General features: G+C 44.4%; 1 protein-coding gene across 12 annotated transcripts in view; it reads left to right on the top strand.

Moving 5' to 3' along the window:
- The window catches only part of NSUN3 (NOP2/Sun RNA methyltransferase 3), a 59275-nt gene extending 43073 nt beyond the window's left edge, over positions 1-16202 (top strand). For 6 of the 12 annotated variants that reach the window (XR_011529259.1, XR_011529250.1, XR_011529256.1 and 3 more), the window contains one exon: positions 14091-16202. Coding sequence is in view for 2 of the 12 variants with exons in the window: in XM_070582934.1 (XP_070439035.1) it covers positions 14091-14361 (271 nt within the window). In the remaining 10 variants the exon portion in view is untranslated. Of the gene's footprint in view, positions 1-9017; positions 9101-9438; positions 12790-14090 lie in introns of all 12 variants that reach the window. The other 6 variants (XR_011529260.1, XR_011529252.1, XR_011529258.1 and 3 more) reach the window with 4 other exon arrangements.
- Positions 16203-17753: the final 1551 nt, after the last annotated feature.

Raw genomic sequence — 17753 nt, 5'->3', positions numbered from 1 at the left:
TCCACCTCTGGCATCCAACCTTAACGATGTGAGTGATGTGCAGAAGAGCTGGTGCCTCTCCTCATGGAGCTGCACACGAACCTGGTATGGGATTCAGAGAAGCCAAAGGAAGACCCCATGATTGCTGGGAAAGTTGCCCCCCACCCCACCTGCAAGTTGAGCTGGTGGCTCTGTAATGTGTGTACACTAAGCTTACATGTGCGTTTCAAGGCGTTTGGACAGTGACACAGGCATGTGTAGCCCATAACCCTCTCGAGATACAGAACATGTCTTGGTTTATGTGAGTACGCTCTGTGATGTCTGCACGCCAATGAAACCACATTTCTCAGGACACATCCCTGTCCTTAAGCGACACGTGACTTTGTAATCCATAGGCAGAGGACCTTCCTAGGCAGAGCTGTGTTCCTTCCCTCTTTGCTTCCAGATTCCCAGGATCTCTCCTGAGCCTGCTCTCATTAAACACACTGACATCTTGAGGTTTTCTTCTAGCTACCCCAGGGTTATATAAGCTTTGATTAGCACATGGTCTGTCTTTCAAGACATCATCAACAGTGATACTGTTAAATATTTTCCATGGCATATTCAGGGTTACTGGCTGTGTTAGTCAGGGTTCTCCAGAGAAACAGAACCAATAGGATGTGTATATATAGAGAGAGGGATTTTTTAAGGAATTGGCTCACATCATTATGGAGGCTGGAAGTTCAAAGTCTGTAGGATGGGCCAGCAGCCTGCAGATGAGAAAAGTCATGCTGTGGTTCAGGTCAAAAGGTGGTCTTCTGGCAGAGTTCCCTCCGGCTTAGGAGGTCCTTCTCTTGTTCTCTTCAGACCTTGGGCTGACTGGATGAGGCTGCCCGTGTTATGGAGGGCCATCACTGTACTCAAAGTCCACCCGTTTAAATGTTAATTTTATCCAAAAATACCCTCATGGAAACATCCAGAATAATGCTTAACCAAATATTGGCACCACAGCCCAGCCAAGTTGTCACATAAGTCAGTAACCACTGGCTTTCTAGCCTGGGGTGTTTGGCCTTGCCCCCTGTTGTCTGCATACTAACCACTTCTACATTGTAGATTCTACTAAAGCAGCTCCACATTTGGTGCCAAATTCAATATTGGTTAAGATAATTTTTCTTCCAATATAGGAGAGAGAGAGAGAGAATAAAAATGAGAGTGACTTAAATAAGTAAAAGTCTGAGTAGGCTTCCCAGGGTTGTCGTGATCACTTGGCTGCCGGACTCCACAGTCATCAGGATCCAGGCCCCGTCTGTCTTCCACCTTATGGCCGGTGGCTGTTCCTGCTCTTGCTGTTCAACCTGCACTGCGACTAGTAGGAAGGCACAAAAGAGCACACCCCACGTTGCCCACGTTGCTTCCCCACGTCTCAGGGTCTGACTTGGTCCTGTGACTGCCTTTAGTGCAGGGCGGCCTAGGAGATTAGCCTTAGCTGTGCTCAGTTAAAAATCCCATTACTGCAGAAGAACGTGAGAGCAGACATTGAAGAACAATTGCAAGTGTCTGTCACAAGTCGGAAATCCCTTGATCAGATACACTGGAGGATACAGAGAAAATTAACTAGGAAACCCTTTAGCAAGAAAACCAATTTGAAAGATTTGACAGTAGTCAAGAAGTGGATGACAAAGTCCTTACCTAAGTCAGTGGGAGAGGAATAGACGCATGGTCCCATTGCAAGATGTGCTCAGGAGAATTAACAGAATCTGGCCATTGATTGGCTCTGGAGTGGGAAGGGAGAGAAGGTGTCACAGCTGACTGCGGTCAAGACATGAGCTGTAGGCTCCAGCCTCGCTTTGGCTCCTGGTTTGGACGCTGACTCACTGGGTGGGCTTGTCCATGTTGCTTAACACTCTTGCCTTAGTTTCCTCATCTGCAAAGTGAGAATAATAATTCATGTCTCAAAACTTAATTGAAAGACTGGAGGAGATAACTTTTGTACAACATCTAACTTTAGGGAAAAGATTAATCAAGGATGAAGTTCTAGGGAGGCTGATATGTAAGGGGTGGGAAGAAGAGGACAGGTAACAAGGAGGACAAAAAGGGGCTTCAGAGATGTTGGCGATGCACAGGAGGCCAGCGTGGGAGACTCTCCACGTCGAGAGTGAGCGAGAGAATTAAAAGGTGAGGTGAAGGCTGAAAGTGAGCGTTGTAATCTAGGCTGGTTTTGTACTCATTTTATCAACAAGCTTCTGAGGAAAACAGATATTTTTATCTAACTATTAGAGTTGTGGAAACAAAGTATGGTTAAAGAAATTGCCAGACTATTTGTAATAATCACCAAATTATTCTATTTGGAATTTTTGTGAAGGAGTAGCTACATCTGAGTTTCTGACCGCTGAGTCTAGTCTGTTAAAATTCTTTAAAACTGTGAGGAATTGCCAGTCTGTGGTGAAGAGGTTCAGACTGCATCTCAGCATGAGGCGTTTGCTGCATTGGCCTTGTCCTAAGTTCTGTGCCCCGCCACTTTGATGGGTGACGATTGTGTCTGTGGAAGGAGCTGTGGACAGCACTCTCAGGTCTTTGCTTCGGACCCATCCATCCTTAGTTTCTTTATGTTAAAAGTGTCTGAGAGAATCTAGTTGTTCTTTGACTTCAGTGAGTGTTTGGGACAGTTGGGTGATGAAACGTGTGCGTGTGGCATCCTGTCTCACTACCCCCGATTCCATACTTGTTTTAGAGTGGTGATGTGGCTTCAGGGTGGATAGCAGTGGTGAAGTTTGCAGACCTTTTCCTGGCATTAGATTAGGGGGCAGTCTTTGTGCTGCATTAATTCGGTGTGTAACTTCGGGCAAGTCACCGAGTCTTTGCGACCCTCTGTTTGATAAATTGCATCAGACTATTTACCCTGTACACCTTGTAAGGTTTTGTTAAGACTCCCATGTGTGGAGTGCTCTTTAAATTAAGCACCAAATAAACATATGGTAACCTTATTAATTAGGGTTATCACTTGTCCTTCACTCTGTTAACATAGGAATCAGCATGCTTTTGGATTCCTGGATCAAATCCACATTCCTGTTGATTCAGGAATATTCTGTTCTGTTCTAAAGAAAGAGTGAGAATTTCCTCATGGAGTGGTATGTGCTGTGTGCAAAGTGTCTTCTGGAAGCCACCTTTTCAGTTTTAGATTTGGTTTAACTGTTATTTGGGCAGTAGGATGCAAAGACTGCCCATAGTTTTCATGTTATTAGTTATATATAACTGTTTTTCTTTTCTACGTAAGTGCAAGTAACCTTATAAAGGAGGCTTATATAGAATCTCTGAAATATTAATTGAATACTAAATGGTTACAAGGGACCAATTGCAGGATTGATGCTCCTATACTCATTTTAAAATTTTAAAATATTTTAAAAAATTGGTTTTAAAAAAATGTTCAATGCTAGAGTCTCTAAGATAAGGGGGACAGGCTTGATAACGCTGTGGCAATGAAGGACTCTTAAGTCTGTTTCACTTGATTGCGTCTCCATATTTACATCTGAAGGAATGGTGGCTGTTGCCTTGGTGCTTTCATTGTGATAGAAGGGACACGAGGAAGATGAGGAGTAAAGATATTAGTCACAGGGATGTTTAGCTGTCATCCTGATTTTTCAAGAGTCCAGACATCCATGGCTGCTCTAGCACCAGAGAGTCTTGTAGGAGAGGCCTGGCCGTGCCTCCAGACGCATCCCAGGAAGACTCCCTCAGCAGCGTGGCTCCTGCAGTGAGGCAGGAGGAGTTAGCCAGAGGGAATCACTCTGCTTTCGTCAAAAGATGGCGCTATTGCTGTGCCGCCTGTCCTCTTCTGAGCTGGCTCAGGCTTTTTAAATGCAGAGAACAGTTAAATTGGTGATCTAATTAACACTGATCCTCGCAACAGAATGCCAGATATCTAGTCAAGCACCAGGAGAATAGACGAGAGAAGTGGAATTTATGTTTTTGAAATGCATCCGGTTGTTCTAGTAGCTGTCTGTAGAGATGACGCCCTCCGAGACTCACACTCACTGTGGAGCAGTGGGGTCACGCCTTTCAGTTTTGGGGAATTCTGAAGTGCCTTCTTTCTGAGCCTTGGCAGCAGTCAGGTTCCAGGACTGTCTGAATTTGTTCTGTTTTCAGTTTTTCAAGGTCATCGAACGTATGCTTTCATAAGGTAATACTTATTTTTCTGCAAGGTGTTGAAATCAGGTCATGTTTTTCTTTTATTTGCCTTGGTCATATGCTTCACCTGTGACGGTTGGAAGACGGCATGGCCTGGTCTGGAAGTGGTCTCTCTCATGCTGGGAAAGCCACACGTCCCATCCTGTTTCTCAGCCAGCATCTCAGACGGCTCTTTGGGCTTGACTCCGTTCCTCTCAAGGATGGAGAAGTTCAGTGACAAGCACAGAACAAAATGACAAAATGAACTCTTGAGAACAAACTTTGTTATTGATTGTACAAGGTGTTCCTTAAAAAATGCATTATACAAATCGAAACGCTAATTTGGGGGAGTGGGAAGAACCCTTGGTGTGCTGAGAAGACCCCAATCATCCCGTCCCCCTGCTCGTCTTAGAGAGAACGGTGACGCATGCACGTAGGCCACAGTTTGCCTGTCTGATGCTTTTGGAAGTTGACGTGTAAATGATTTCCTGAGAAAAGCTAGTTGAATCAAGCTTTCATCACAGAGCTATGAGTTTATCATGTAGATATAATACAGAAGATACTTTACATAGCTTTGCATTTTAACTCATTTGAATCTAAAATACAATCCAAAATCTTCAAAACCTTTGGGCCCAGATGTGCTTCAGACTTCCAGTTTTCTTGGACTTTAAGAAGATGATATAGTACCTGTTTGATATTTCACGTCGTCACGTCGTCCCTTTCCCCAGCAGCATCTGGGCAGCGCTCAGTGATCAAACGTTAATACGTTTTCAGCAGAACATATGGATAATTATGTCGCATGGGCTAAGTCTTGACCATAAATAGCTTACATAATTTAGGTCAGATTTTGAGGCCAAATGAGTCTGCCACAAACTCAAGAAAAAAATTGTAGTTGGCAGAGCTTTTGGATCTTATAGTGAAATGTGAGAGATGGTGGACCTGATTGTCATTTGGGTCCACTCTGTGAGCTGCCCAAAATCAGTTAACATTTTCTGTGTGTAGATGGGAAAATTAAATTTAACATTATATTCTATTTAATGTGGTTTTTTAAGAATATGTTTTGTATTATTTTTAGCTGCTTCATTAACTGGGTGGTCCAAGCACCTAGTTAACGTGTTCAGCCGATTCCATAGTAAACTGAAAGATGACCCAGGGTTTGGACAAACATGCACAGCCGACATCTGCCTAAGCCCCGGGGTGCCTGGTGTACGTCTGCGGCACGCAAGCCGCGCCCCCCCCCGCCCCCTTCTGCCGGGAGTCCTTGGGGGAAGGTGTTCCCCGCTGTTTATACCATGCTGGCAGTCGGGCTCGGCTTTATTTCCTACAGCTGTGCTGTGAGGTAGACTCCTGTTTCATGTTTCAGTTGGAGTTAAGCCTGATCAGCAGTTAGGTAGGAGAATTTGAGGGAAATAGTATGTTTGGGGAAATGACAGCAGGATGGTATTACGTGGCAATTCTGCTTCCTTTAGAAGTACTTCCTCCAGCTCTGATTGTGGTGGGACATTGTATGTTGAATAATCTGTAAAACCCAAGATTATGTCTGCTAGTTCCCATTCAGTTCAGAGTATTAAGGTAAGCTTCTGCCTAATCTGGTCAAAGTAACACTTTGCTTCATCTGCTGTTTTACTCATGACATCTTTTTCTGCCTTCACTGCTAAGTATGATTAGAAAGCTCTGCTGGCCATCTCTCTGCTCTGGTGAATACCACTTGGTTTGTGGTAGTTTCATGCAATATAGTTAGTGTCGCAGCGCAAGTGAAGAATGTCCCGTGACTCAGGGTCTTGTTAAGCCTTAAACTTAGAGTCATTGAGAAGCCGAGGGCCACAGCTCATTTGGAGAATGTTAGCACAGGATACCGTTATGCCAAGATGGCTGTTGCTTAGCTAGTTGTTTAGTTTTCCTTCCTCTTACTAAAAAAAAAATAACTTTGCATGGCACAGAAACTTACATAGGTGTACAGAACCCTAACCCTTCTACTGGAAGTCTTTTTATGATTTGGATGAGACCTATAGTATAATTACTTGGTTCTTATGGGCTACTTGAAAATATAGGTGAGGGGCCGGCTCTGTGGCCGGGTGGTTGGGTTCGCGCGCCTCGCTGCGGTGGCCCAGGGTTTGGATCCTGGGCGCGGACATGGCACCTCTCGTCAGGCCACATTGAGGCGGCATCCCACATCCCACAACTAGAAGGACCTGCAGCTAAGATATACAACTGTGTACAGCGGGGGTTTGGGGAGATAAAAGCAGAAGAAAAAAAAGGATTGGCAACAGTTGTTAGCCCAGGTGCCCATCGTTAAAAAAAATAAAATAAAAATATAGGTGAATTGTTATGGAAACAGATGGTTTATCCTAGAAACTACTGTGGTGGGCAGATTACAGCATGATTAGGTACTTAGATTTTAGGAGTGTGTTAATTTTCATTTAGTATATTGTAAAACACATGCTAAAAGTATCTTTTAGTTTTTATTGGAATACCAATACCAGAAGTATTGGTTTTTAAATCACTGAACTAATCTGATTATAGTGTTGTTAAATACTCTAATTTTAACTAATATAGAGTACCTATTGCTGTTTATGTATCAAAAGTGAAGAAACTATTATGTGTATTGATCAATGCTAATTTTAGAGATAGCTTTATACCTCCTGTCAAACCAGTGGTAGACCTCAATATGGAGTGGTTCAATTCATGAGAAAAATGTCTTCTGTGTTATAAAATAATTCTCAGTGCTGTCACGTGCTGCATAACGACGTTTCAGTCAATGACGGACCACATATATGACAGTGGTCCCATAAAATTAGTACCATACAGCCTAGGTGTGTCTTAGGCTGTACTGTCTAGGTTTGTGTAAGTACTGTAGGGGAGGAAGAAATGTTCCTCTACCCTTTTGGGTTCGTCTGGCCAGTCTAAGAATTAAATAGACCTGAGACAGATTAACAGGAAAAAAACAAACAAAAGTTTAATAACATGTATATGTGGGAGAAACCCAGGAAAATTGAGTAACTCGCCAAAATGGCCAAAGCCCTCACCTTAAGTACTGTCCTCAGCTAAACTCAAAAGAAGATGTTGGGGGTGGGGAGAGTCAGGAACTTCAAAGGGAAGAAGTTAGGTAAAAAGGAGTGTATGTTTGGGAAATGAGTGTTTGGCCACAGAAAGAAGGACAGACAGGGAAGCCCAACAAACAGGCTTTTCCAGGTTCCTCCTCTTCCTGTTGTGCTAAGGTGATCACTCGCTTCCTGACAGGTTTATCTATCTGAATTCTTTGAGGCAGTTAAGGGGCAGGTAACAAGAAAAATTTTCTGAGTCTTTTGTTTCTTAAAAATAATCAGCCTAAAATAATCCTTATGTTAAAGAGACACATTTTGGGGTGGCAAATTTTGTTCCCCTTAAGTACATTCTTGATGTTGGCCCTAGTATGAAATCACCTAATAATGCATTTCTCAGAAATTATCCCCATTCTTAAGCGACACATGACTGTGTAGAAAAGTCTTGGCTGGCCATATGAACCCTGTGAGTGAGTTTTTTTCACATCGCCTATTTTTCTTGATCTTTGAATACAGTATGATGGTATTTTTGGAATCTGTAACTACTACAAACAAAAGGGTACAGGTGGTATTTAAACCACAGTCAGCAGCACAGCAGCGGCAGCCACTGGCTGGGCTCCCTGACCTCGGCCCTGGTGCTGGGATGCACCCGCTTCTGAGAGCACCTTGGTGTTGCCACGCAGCTTCCTTGTTCAGAAAGTAGCACGACCAGTGAAGTTACACCAACCTAATTTTAGAAAGATAAATTAGAAAGTTGGAAGGAAAACAAAGCAAAAGAACCAGCCAATGTTGGCTGCATTATAGAAATTAATTTAAATTTGTGTGAAGCCACAAACATAGTGTTTGTAAATGTGAGGCTTCTGTGGACTCCTGCATGACTGTGACGAGACAGACTCCCCCTCACTGGGCCAGGCGTCAGCTTTGCTAGTTGTGGAGCTGGGATCAGAGTAACATGTCTGTGTTCACATCTGCATACATCCCTTGCCCAGTAATCCAGCTTTTTAAAAGAAATCCTTGTACCCATTGCTATAGTTAGTAGAAAATAATCCAAAATGAATGTAGTTGTAACTTACACAATTTTAGCAAAATCTACTGATGCCTTAATTTGTTGCTATAAAAACAGCCAGCTCCAGGCGTGTGTTAGCTTCCTGTTGCTGCTTTGACCAATTACCACAAACCTACTGGCTTAAAATAGCACAGATTTATTATCTTATACTTCTGGAGGTCATAAGTTCAAAGTGAGGGTGCTGGCCAGCTGCAGTTCCTTCTGGAGGCTGCAGGAGGGCGCTGTAGACTGAATGTTTGTGCCCCGTGACGTTCGTGTGTTGGAGTCCTAATCCCAGAGGTGGTGGTGTGGGGAGGGGCCCCTGGGAGGTGGATTCGGTTGTGATCGATTAGTGCCTTATAAGAGACCCCTTCCCACGTGAGAACACAGCTGTGGCCGAAGAGACAGGTCCTCGCAGACCTGGACCTGCTGGCACCTTGACGTGTAGTCCAGGCTCCAGAACTGTGAGAGACCATGTTTGCTGCCTCACCCCCCAGGCAGGAGTGTTTTGTCGTTTCCTTGCCTTCCTCACGTTCCTTGGCTCCAGCTTGGGTTGTCATCTCCAGCCTTAGATCCGTCTCTCTCGGGCTCCCTGCTTCCATTTCCGTTTACAAGGATGACCTCCCAGTTTAATCACATCTGCAGATACCCTATTGCTGTGCAATGTGACATGTTTAAGGTTCTGGGGATTAGGAGATGGACATCTTTGGGGGCCTCTGGTCTTCGTACCACAGGCTGTTATCCCATTAACAGTTCAAGTCTTTGGTGTCCAGATCTGAGCCTTTTTTGTTTCTGTGGGGGATATTTAGGGGACAGTGAGAAGTAAGAAGATACACGTGAAAACCTGTTAGAGACGAACGACAAGCACTGAAGGTTCAGGAGGCCCTCAGTGGTAGGTGCCTCCCCAAATGTTCTTCAGTCAGTAAATGAATACATGGGAGGACTGGGAATTCTGGCTACCATAACACTTCAGTTATCTGGAACCTCAGGGAATAAGTCTTCTAGAGAGTTAATCCCTTATAGTCGAAATCTTAAAAAATTACCTGACCTCTATGGGAAGTTGCTGGTATTTATCCTACTGTTGTAGCTCCTCTTTAATTTTTGTTATAGAAACACAACACATGGGTAAAACGTTAAAATGCAAGTGAGCTTTTAGGTGAAGGAACTTACCCCTGCACTCCCATCTTCCCTGGAGCAGTCGCCTGATTATTTCCGTTCTTTATTTTGCAGGTCACTCCCAAACCTCTAAATCACGTTTCTTCTTTATTTTTATTTATGAGCTTTAGACGCTGACTGCTGACTTCTCACCGGGACTTCTCTCTCGCACTACCCTTTCCCTTCATGCCCTTCCAGCCTGCTGCTCACCCCTTCTCAGCTTCGCCCGTGGTGAGCTCCCGAGTCCGGCTCACCGGGAGCTGCATCTTGGCTCCTGTGAGTGTGGAGAGTACCTCTGACACGCTTCAGCTTTGTTCTGTTTCCTCTGAGAAGCAGTCAGGGCAAGGCCCTATGTCTGCCCCTGTAATGCAGGATCATTTACAGCCCCTCTGCTTCCCGGGCTCTTAACAGCTGTACCTTCACTAGTCAGGGTTGACAGGGTTCTCTCTGAGAATTTATGTCTGTTCTGTAACAGTACTACCAACAGGCTATGGAATGATTCTGAAGGGTGAAGACCAGTAGTAAGTATCCGTTGTTTACTTCTGCAAATGTTGTTCACTGCAGATGGACTAAGATGTTAGAATTAAATTTCCTTCTCTGTTGATTAGGTGTTGTGATCGGAGTGCCACTGAAAGGAAATTTCCTACCATCAGATTACAGGGGAAATCTCTCTCCTCTCTTCCTCCCTCTCTCTTTCTCTCTACCCTGCGGGTACTTGTGCCAAGACTTCAAGGTTTTTTCTGTTTTGAGTCATTGTGTCTCACTTCTTTCTAGAGAGATCCCTCTCATTCTCATCTGGAGTGGTCACCCCCCAGGGCTCTGGAGACTTCCCTCTCATTGTGATCTGAAGCAGTCACTCTCCTGGGCTCTGGAGGCCTCCCTCTCATTCTCATCTGGAGTGGTCACCCCCTAGTGCTCTGGAGACCTCCCTCTCATAGTGATCTGGAGCCTCACCCTCCTGGGCTCTGGAGGCCTCCCTCTCATTCTCATCTGGAGTGGTCACCCCCTAGTGCTCTGGAGACCTCCCTCTCATTGTGATCTGGAGCCTCACCCTCCGGGGCTCTGGAGAACTCCCTCTCATTCTCATCTGGAGCGGTCACACCCCAGGGCTCTGGAGACCTCCCTCTCATAGTGATCTGGAGCCTCATCCTCCGGGGCTCTGGAGAACTCCCTCTCATTCTCATCTGGAGCGGTCACCCTCTGGGGCTCCCATGCAGTTATCATCCTGGGATTTCACTTGTATGTTGTGTTCACTGTTTTCTCTATCACCTTCCTCCTTTCTTTTGATTTACCTCCTCATTTTGCTAGAGGTCTAATTTCTAAATCATCAAATACCTGACATTTTCTGTATCCCTTCAGTATATTTATTTGACAGTTTGGCAGTGAATGGTACCCACTTTACGTTGCCTTTTTCCAGGATTGGAGTGCACTGCTCCGCTGACACCAGTCTCGCTCCTGGACCCTCATAGGCGACTCGTTTTTCTCCCTGGAGGCATTTAGTGTCTTCTCTTTGTTCTTGACATTCTAAAATTTAGCGATAAAGCCTAAGTGTGGATGTTTTCGTTCATTGTAAGGTTGAAGTCGTGCAGTGTTGTACAAGACCCTCTGCCTCTCCTCCTAACTCTCGGGTCTCACCTCATCCTTCCACCCCGCCAGCTTACCTTCCTGCAGCCTCACTGGCCTCCTCTTTCCTCAAAGAGGCCTCCAGGGAGGGGGAGGGGCTAGAGATGGAGCCCACTCACCAGAGACCAGTGATGTAATCACTTACGCCTACTTAATGAAGTTTCCATAAAAACCCCAACTGAAGGGATTTGGAGGGCCTCCCGGGGGGTGAGGAGGTGCTGGAGGGGTGTCTGGAAAGGGCATGGAAGCCCTACATGCCTTCTCCCGTGCTTCGCCCAGGCATCTCTCCCATCTGGCTGTTCCTGAATTGTATCTTTCTGTAATAAATCATTAATCTAGTAAATAAACTGTCTTCCTGAGTTCTGTGAGCCATTCTAGCAAAGTATTGAACCCACGGAGGGGGTCATGGGTCAGAAGTACCGGAGGGCTGGACTTGCACTTGGCGTCTGAAGGGCAGTCTTGAAGGGCCCAGCTCTTCACTCATGGGATCTGATGGAAACTCCAGGTGGAGAGTCAGAACTGAGGTAAATTTTAGGACATGCAGTCAGCGTTTGCAGAGAATTGGAGGATTGCTTGGTGAAGGAAAAGCATGCAAACACATATACATACATGTGTGTGGTTGTGTGTATGTATGTATTTATGTGTGTATACTGTGTATCAGTCTGCCAGGCCTGCTACAACATACATACACATGTGTGTGTTGTGAGTGTGTATGTATTTATGTGTGTATCCTTTGTGTCAGTCTGCAGACTGGGGCCTTGGACCCCAGAAGTTCCTTCTCCCGGTTCTGGAGGCTGGAAGTCAGTGAAGGAGCCGCGGGCTGGTTCCTCCTGAGGCCTCTCTGCTCAGCTGGGGAGAGCTGTCTTCTCCCTGTATCTTCACATCATATCCCACTGTGTGTACCTGTGCCCAAATTTCCTCTCAGAAGGACATCATGGTATTGGATTAGGGACCACCCTAAAGCTGTCATTTTTTCTCATTACCTTTTTAAAGATCCTGTCTCCAGATACAGTCACAACACTGGGGCCAGGACTTTACCATGAATTTGGTGGGGGCACAGTTCAGCCCACGATAGACTTACTTATTTCTATATTCTGTCTCCCCGAGCTGGAGTGTAAGGTTCATGAAGGTGAGGCTTTTTGTTGTTTTTCTATTTCAATATATACCCCACACCTAGAGCAATGCCCAGCAATGTAGTAGATGCTTAAGAAACAATATCGAACCTTCCAGCCTCTTGATGAGTTCTCTCAATCTGAACACCCGTCCTTTCATCTCTGGAAGACTCTCTTCTGATTATTCGTTAATTCAAGTACCCTCCCCCAGTTCTCTGTGTTGTCTTCCTGTCAGTTGAAATTTGGACCCACTTGATTGATCTTTCCTGTCTCATTTTCAGTCACTGTTCTACTTTTTGGAAGATTTCTGCAACCTTAACTTCCAGACACTTCTACAGAAGGCTGTATTTTGACGAGCATGCTTAATTCCTGAGCGCTGTTCCTCATCCTGTCTCATGGCATTCTGTCACTGTTTTATGGGTGCTGCATCTTTGCTGATCTTCTTGCATTTATTAGGTCTCATTGTATCTGTTTTGTTTCCTGAATTTTATGTTTCTTCCTATGCCATTTTTTTTTGTTTATTTTATTCTTGCTCTTACAAGCGCTTGGGCATTTCTCACGCTTAATTATCTGCAGTCCTTGGTTGTACATTTTTATTTACTGATGGGACAATGAAGCACCAGGACGCTTGCTGCAGGGATGGGACCCTGCCCTCAGGATGAGCTCGCTGTTACCTGGAGGCCCCTTCAAGGTAGGATGCAGAGGTCTTTGGTTTGAGGGGCAGATACGCACAGTGCCTACCATAGGGCTCCCCAAATTGTTTATTCAACTTTCTTAGATAAAAACCTTTCAACATTTTACCTGGCTGCCAGACTTGCCGTATATGGGAGTATGGAACCCATCGTTTCGTATATATGCTTTGAATTACTATCTTTCTGTTCACTTTCACTCCTGTCACATTACATCTGGCGTTTTCTCTGCAGCTGGGTGGGTCAGAGGAGCCCTCTGTCACCGTGGTCCTCCTCATGAGAGGCCTCTCCTCCTGCTGCATCCACCACCACTCCTCTGCGTGTCAGCCTTCAGAAATTGTCGAAATCTGTTGTTAGGTAGTGATTCTCTCTGTGCTATTTACTTTATTGTTTTCGGTTAGTAATTCATTTCTTTTCATCTCATTTAAGGGTGTCTAAGGAAGGAGAGAGGAGCGAAAACTTTGTCATGACTTTGCTTGTCTTGAATTAGAATTCTTCATCCCTTAATCACACAGAGAACACAATTTGACCTTATTTTGATGATGTGGATCTTCATTATACATCTCAGTTACTGGGATGTGCTCTAGCTTTTTAAATGCAGATTTGAGACAAGGAGCTGCGTGTAGTCTTAAATCCAGTAGTGGTTCTAGAACATGATGTCTTACCAAAACAGCTCCTGGTCAGCAATTGTCCTGGAGTCGCTGCAGCAGCAGGACTGACCCTTTGGGTTTGCCTCCCAGTGATGACCTTCCTGCTTGCCTCTTTAGTGTCAGAGCTGTCTGTCACCTCACTGACTTAAAACGTCCCAGCTCCCGTTCATGCTCCATGCTATTTCAGGCGAAGAGTGCAACCCCGTCTTTCCTGAAGCCGGCACGTCCCTTTGCAGTCGGAACCCTGGGCTGTTCTCGTGGTTCACCCTTTTCACACAGTGCAGGTCTTCTTCCTAAAAGCAAACCTTCCTCCCCGTCTGTTCCCTGCAGCTGCGTGCCCCTCTGGTGGAGCTTCTCAGTCCCTGTCTGAGTCCTGCCCCTTAAGCATAGGTGCTCTCTGAGTGTCTGTGTTTAGTCCACTTTTTTTCTCACTCTTTTCCTGGGAAATCCTCTTTCCCATGGTGATTGATCTGGCTACCATTTCGCAGTCGTTTAGGGTCTGTTAGAAGGTAATGGCTCCTGAGCTAGAGAAGGTGCAGCGTCACTGGTTGGAGCAAGCTTGGTTTCAGATGTGTAAGCTCCCTGGCCCTCAGACCCCACAGTGCCTTTGAAGGCACCTAACCAGTCTTCTGCTTTTTCTTGATTATGTGCAGGTCTGCAATCAAGGCCCTGCGTCCTGGAGGCCTCCTCGTGTACTCTACCTGCACACTTTCCAGGGCAGAAAATCAAGACGTGATCAATGATGTGTTAAACACCCACAGCAACGTCATCCCTGTGGACATTACGGAAATGGCAAGGACCTGCTCCCAGGATTTCTCCTTTGCTCCCACTGGTCAGGAGTGTGGGCTCTTGGTGATTCCAGATAAGGGCAGAGCCTGGGGCCCGATGTATGTAGCCAAATTGAAAAAATCGTGGACTGTGTGAAATTGGTGACTTGCATTTTGTGGACCATGTCAACGTATTATATTTGTTTTTCTGAGCTCTGCTACATGTTAACATTTAAATAATTGTGGAGTTGCTTTCCCTGGGTCTGTTGGAATCCTGTTTAGTTAATGCCTTAGCGTCTCAGAGTCAAGGTTTGGGAATTTTCCAGGTGTATTTTTTTCCTAGAAATACATCTATAGCAATGATTTAAGGTGGTACAGATGGTGCTTGTTCTGTGTGATAATAAATCTGCTGTCTTTTACTTGGCATTTTCTAGTTAAATTAATCAGAATATGTAGTTTTATGCATAAAATGTTTAGAAACACCTATCCATGACGTTGGCACTTTGAACCTTTAAAAGTGCACGTTGCCGGCCTCTCCTTATCAAATATACAGATGATTTCAGAGTTTTTTTCCCCCTTTTCTGTAGGAACTGATTGGTATTCTGGAAGTAACTTCTTCCAGAAGCACTATGTCTGGTTCTAGCAAAATAGGTTTCTTATTTGCCAAGTTGTTTTCTTTTAGGGACTGTCTTCTGTTTGCTTCAAAGGTCAGTGACTATCGACACCAGCTTTATGTCTCTGCTCTTTTTCGTATTCACAAATACAAATTGAAAGGGTGAATTATGTCGACAGGCCTTAGAACAGCAGATCCGCATGTACATGTCTGACTTCGACATCCAGGTGGTGGGAGAATGGGTCTATCCAGCAGGCAGTAAAGAACGCACTTGAAACAAAGCCAGAATGATTAGTGACTGCAGTGGCTGAACTGTGTTTGGAGTTTTGTGAGCAGTAGACTCTGACTGTCCTGCAGTTGCCGTCTGGGGGCTGTTTACTTCACTGCATTGTGCAGTGTTGTGTGAGAGCACAAGGTCACGTTAATGCATGAGGGGGAGGCACCTAGTGAGAGCCGTTACCAACACTCCGTGCATGGACTACTGGCTCCCTGTTCACACATATCCTGGGAAGATTGTGTGCGTTTCTGTGTGTGTGCTTGTGGTTTTAGCTTCAGGTTTGGATCATGTGTTTTCTCTAGACATTGCTTCTCTCAGAGTCCAAACAATTTTTTCCTAAAGTTAAGAAAAATTATGCAGCATACTTCAAAAGAGTATATCTGTTGGAAAGTAGCTTTTTTAAGAAAATACACCGACTATATAAATATGAAATTCTGCTGAAGCGGAATCCTTTTGAATTGTTTATTACATTCTGTGCATTTAAACTAGAGAGTGTTTGCTTATAAACTTGTTTTTGTTTTGCAAGCATATGTGACCAGGTTCCAATAACTGGGAAGCATATGTGACCAGGTTCCAATAACTGGGAACCGTATGTGACCAGGTTCCAATAACTGGGAACCGTATGTGACCAGGTTCCAATAACTGGAAAGTCCTAGGAAGAATGTTTTTTCTGTACCTTCATTCCATTGAGCCTTTTTTCCCTTTATATGTAACCAATATGTTTAAAGAAAAGCTGGATCTCTTGGACTCAGTGACACATACTGGGTTAATATGAAAGATTAATGATAATGGAAAAGATTTAATTTTTTTGGTTGGTGCTTATTGGTTTATTTCAACTTGAAATCCTGTCTTCAGATACTATAGGTTTAAAAAGTGCATTTATTCTGTGTAAGTTAAGCACAAAGTAAATTTTCGTGGTGCACTTTGTTGAATGTCCTTATTTTCTCACCATGTGCCCTGAGCCTCATCTGAACACTCTGTGGGCCACTGGTTACACCTTCCTGTGATTGCTGAAAAGTGCAAATAAAGATAGAGCGAGCCCACTTTATTATTAACAATGATTTTAATGAAAGAGCTGACATTTATTAAACATTAAATATTTGATCAAGTTCTTTATACAGATGTATCTTTTTGGTCTTTAAAAGACTCCAGGAGTGAGTATTGGAACCGCCTTTTGCGAGTGAGAAAACCCAGGCTCAGTGCTGGTGGCAGCTTTGCCGAGTCTACACTGGTGGGTAACGGGTGAAGCTGAGGTTCCAACCAGCACCACAGGCCAGGCCCTTCTTCCTGTGCTGTGCTGTCTCACAGGGTATGGGTCATGGGGACCCTCAGATTGTCCTCGGGCTTCACCCTTGCTCTCTGTTGGTCAGTTTTCCACTTGTATGCGACTCCCTATTCTCAGCGCATCAAAAGTTAATCAAGACGTGGAGAAGAAAGCCTTTGAAATATTTCAGTGTGTGTTCTAAAGAAGAATTTCTTGTATTGCAATGCCCAGAAATCTCCCATGGATGTATTCTGTGCCTTCCTTGTCTTTGTGGATGCTGAACTGAAAAATAGAAGTTTGGAGCAGCCTCGCAATGTCAATTGAAAACCAAGGAGTAATTGATGCTACTTTCTGTGGCATTGAGTTACTTTGAAAATAGCTTTGTAATAATTTGGGTTGCTCACCAACACATTAACTTCTCTCTGCCATCAGCACACTGAACAGCCGCTAGTTTCAGAAATAGGCTATGAATAAATGTAGTGCTTTTTTAATGGTTTGTACTGAATTTTAAAGCATCGGAAATTACCTGTGGTTTGGAATCAAGGTGGCCTACTATCCTTTATCCTGTTACATATGTCCATATAGCCTTATACTCAAGATGGCATGTTACCACCCCAGCAGTATTGTGAAAAATACCCTTTATACAACGTGAGTGGGTATAAAATGATACCAGAACACTTGCTACATGATTAGATAAAGTAACAACGAGTCTAACAGGCCCTTGTCCACGAAGGCCTCCTGCCTGGGAGAAGAGGGCCAGGTGATACGCAGGCTGATGCAGCTCATCTGAATCACAAAGAGAAGACTGGAACCAAGAGCAGCCATTTTACTAGATGCCAAGAAGTCCTTTGAGGCAACTGAACAGGACCACTTGTATTATGTGTTAGGCAGATTTGGCTTTGGGGACAAATATAACAGGTAGCACAATTTATTTTTAATCCATTTATATGGTTCAAGTCGATGGTTTACAGTCTCCCTGTCTTTGCCTCATTGCTGCCCTGGGGAGGGAGGTAAGGATGATGCCCATCACTGGTGCTACTCCAGGCTGACGCTGGAGCTGTAATGGCACCAGATCCCATGGGTATCTGATGGATACTCAGTTGGAGGCTCTCAAGTTAGCTAGTGTCTGCTGATAATCTGTTGCTCGTGCTGAAGGCTCTAGCAACGTCTGACCTGGAAACATCGACAGTAATGTCGGGATTTGGAGAGGCTTCAGGCTGCAAAGTCAGTGGGAGAGGATCAGAAATACTCAATTGACAGAGTAGTTCCTGTTAGTGTTACTTATTATGCGACATTTAAAATAAATTTTAAAAGAATGGATTTGGAATTCTCAGGGAATGATTAAACAATAGAGTAAAAAAACAAATTTAAAACATTGAGCTGTAATTCAGTGCT

Source organism: Equus przewalskii, chromosome 18 (assembly GCF_037783145.1).
Source record: "Equus przewalskii isolate Varuska chromosome 18, EquPr2, whole genome shotgun sequence".
NCBI classification, from domain to species: Eukaryota; Metazoa; Chordata; class Mammalia; order Perissodactyla; family Equidae; genus Equus; species Equus przewalskii.
The sequence above is the reverse complement of the archived record's forward strand: the minus strand, read 5'-3'. Positions and strand labels throughout refer to the sequence as shown.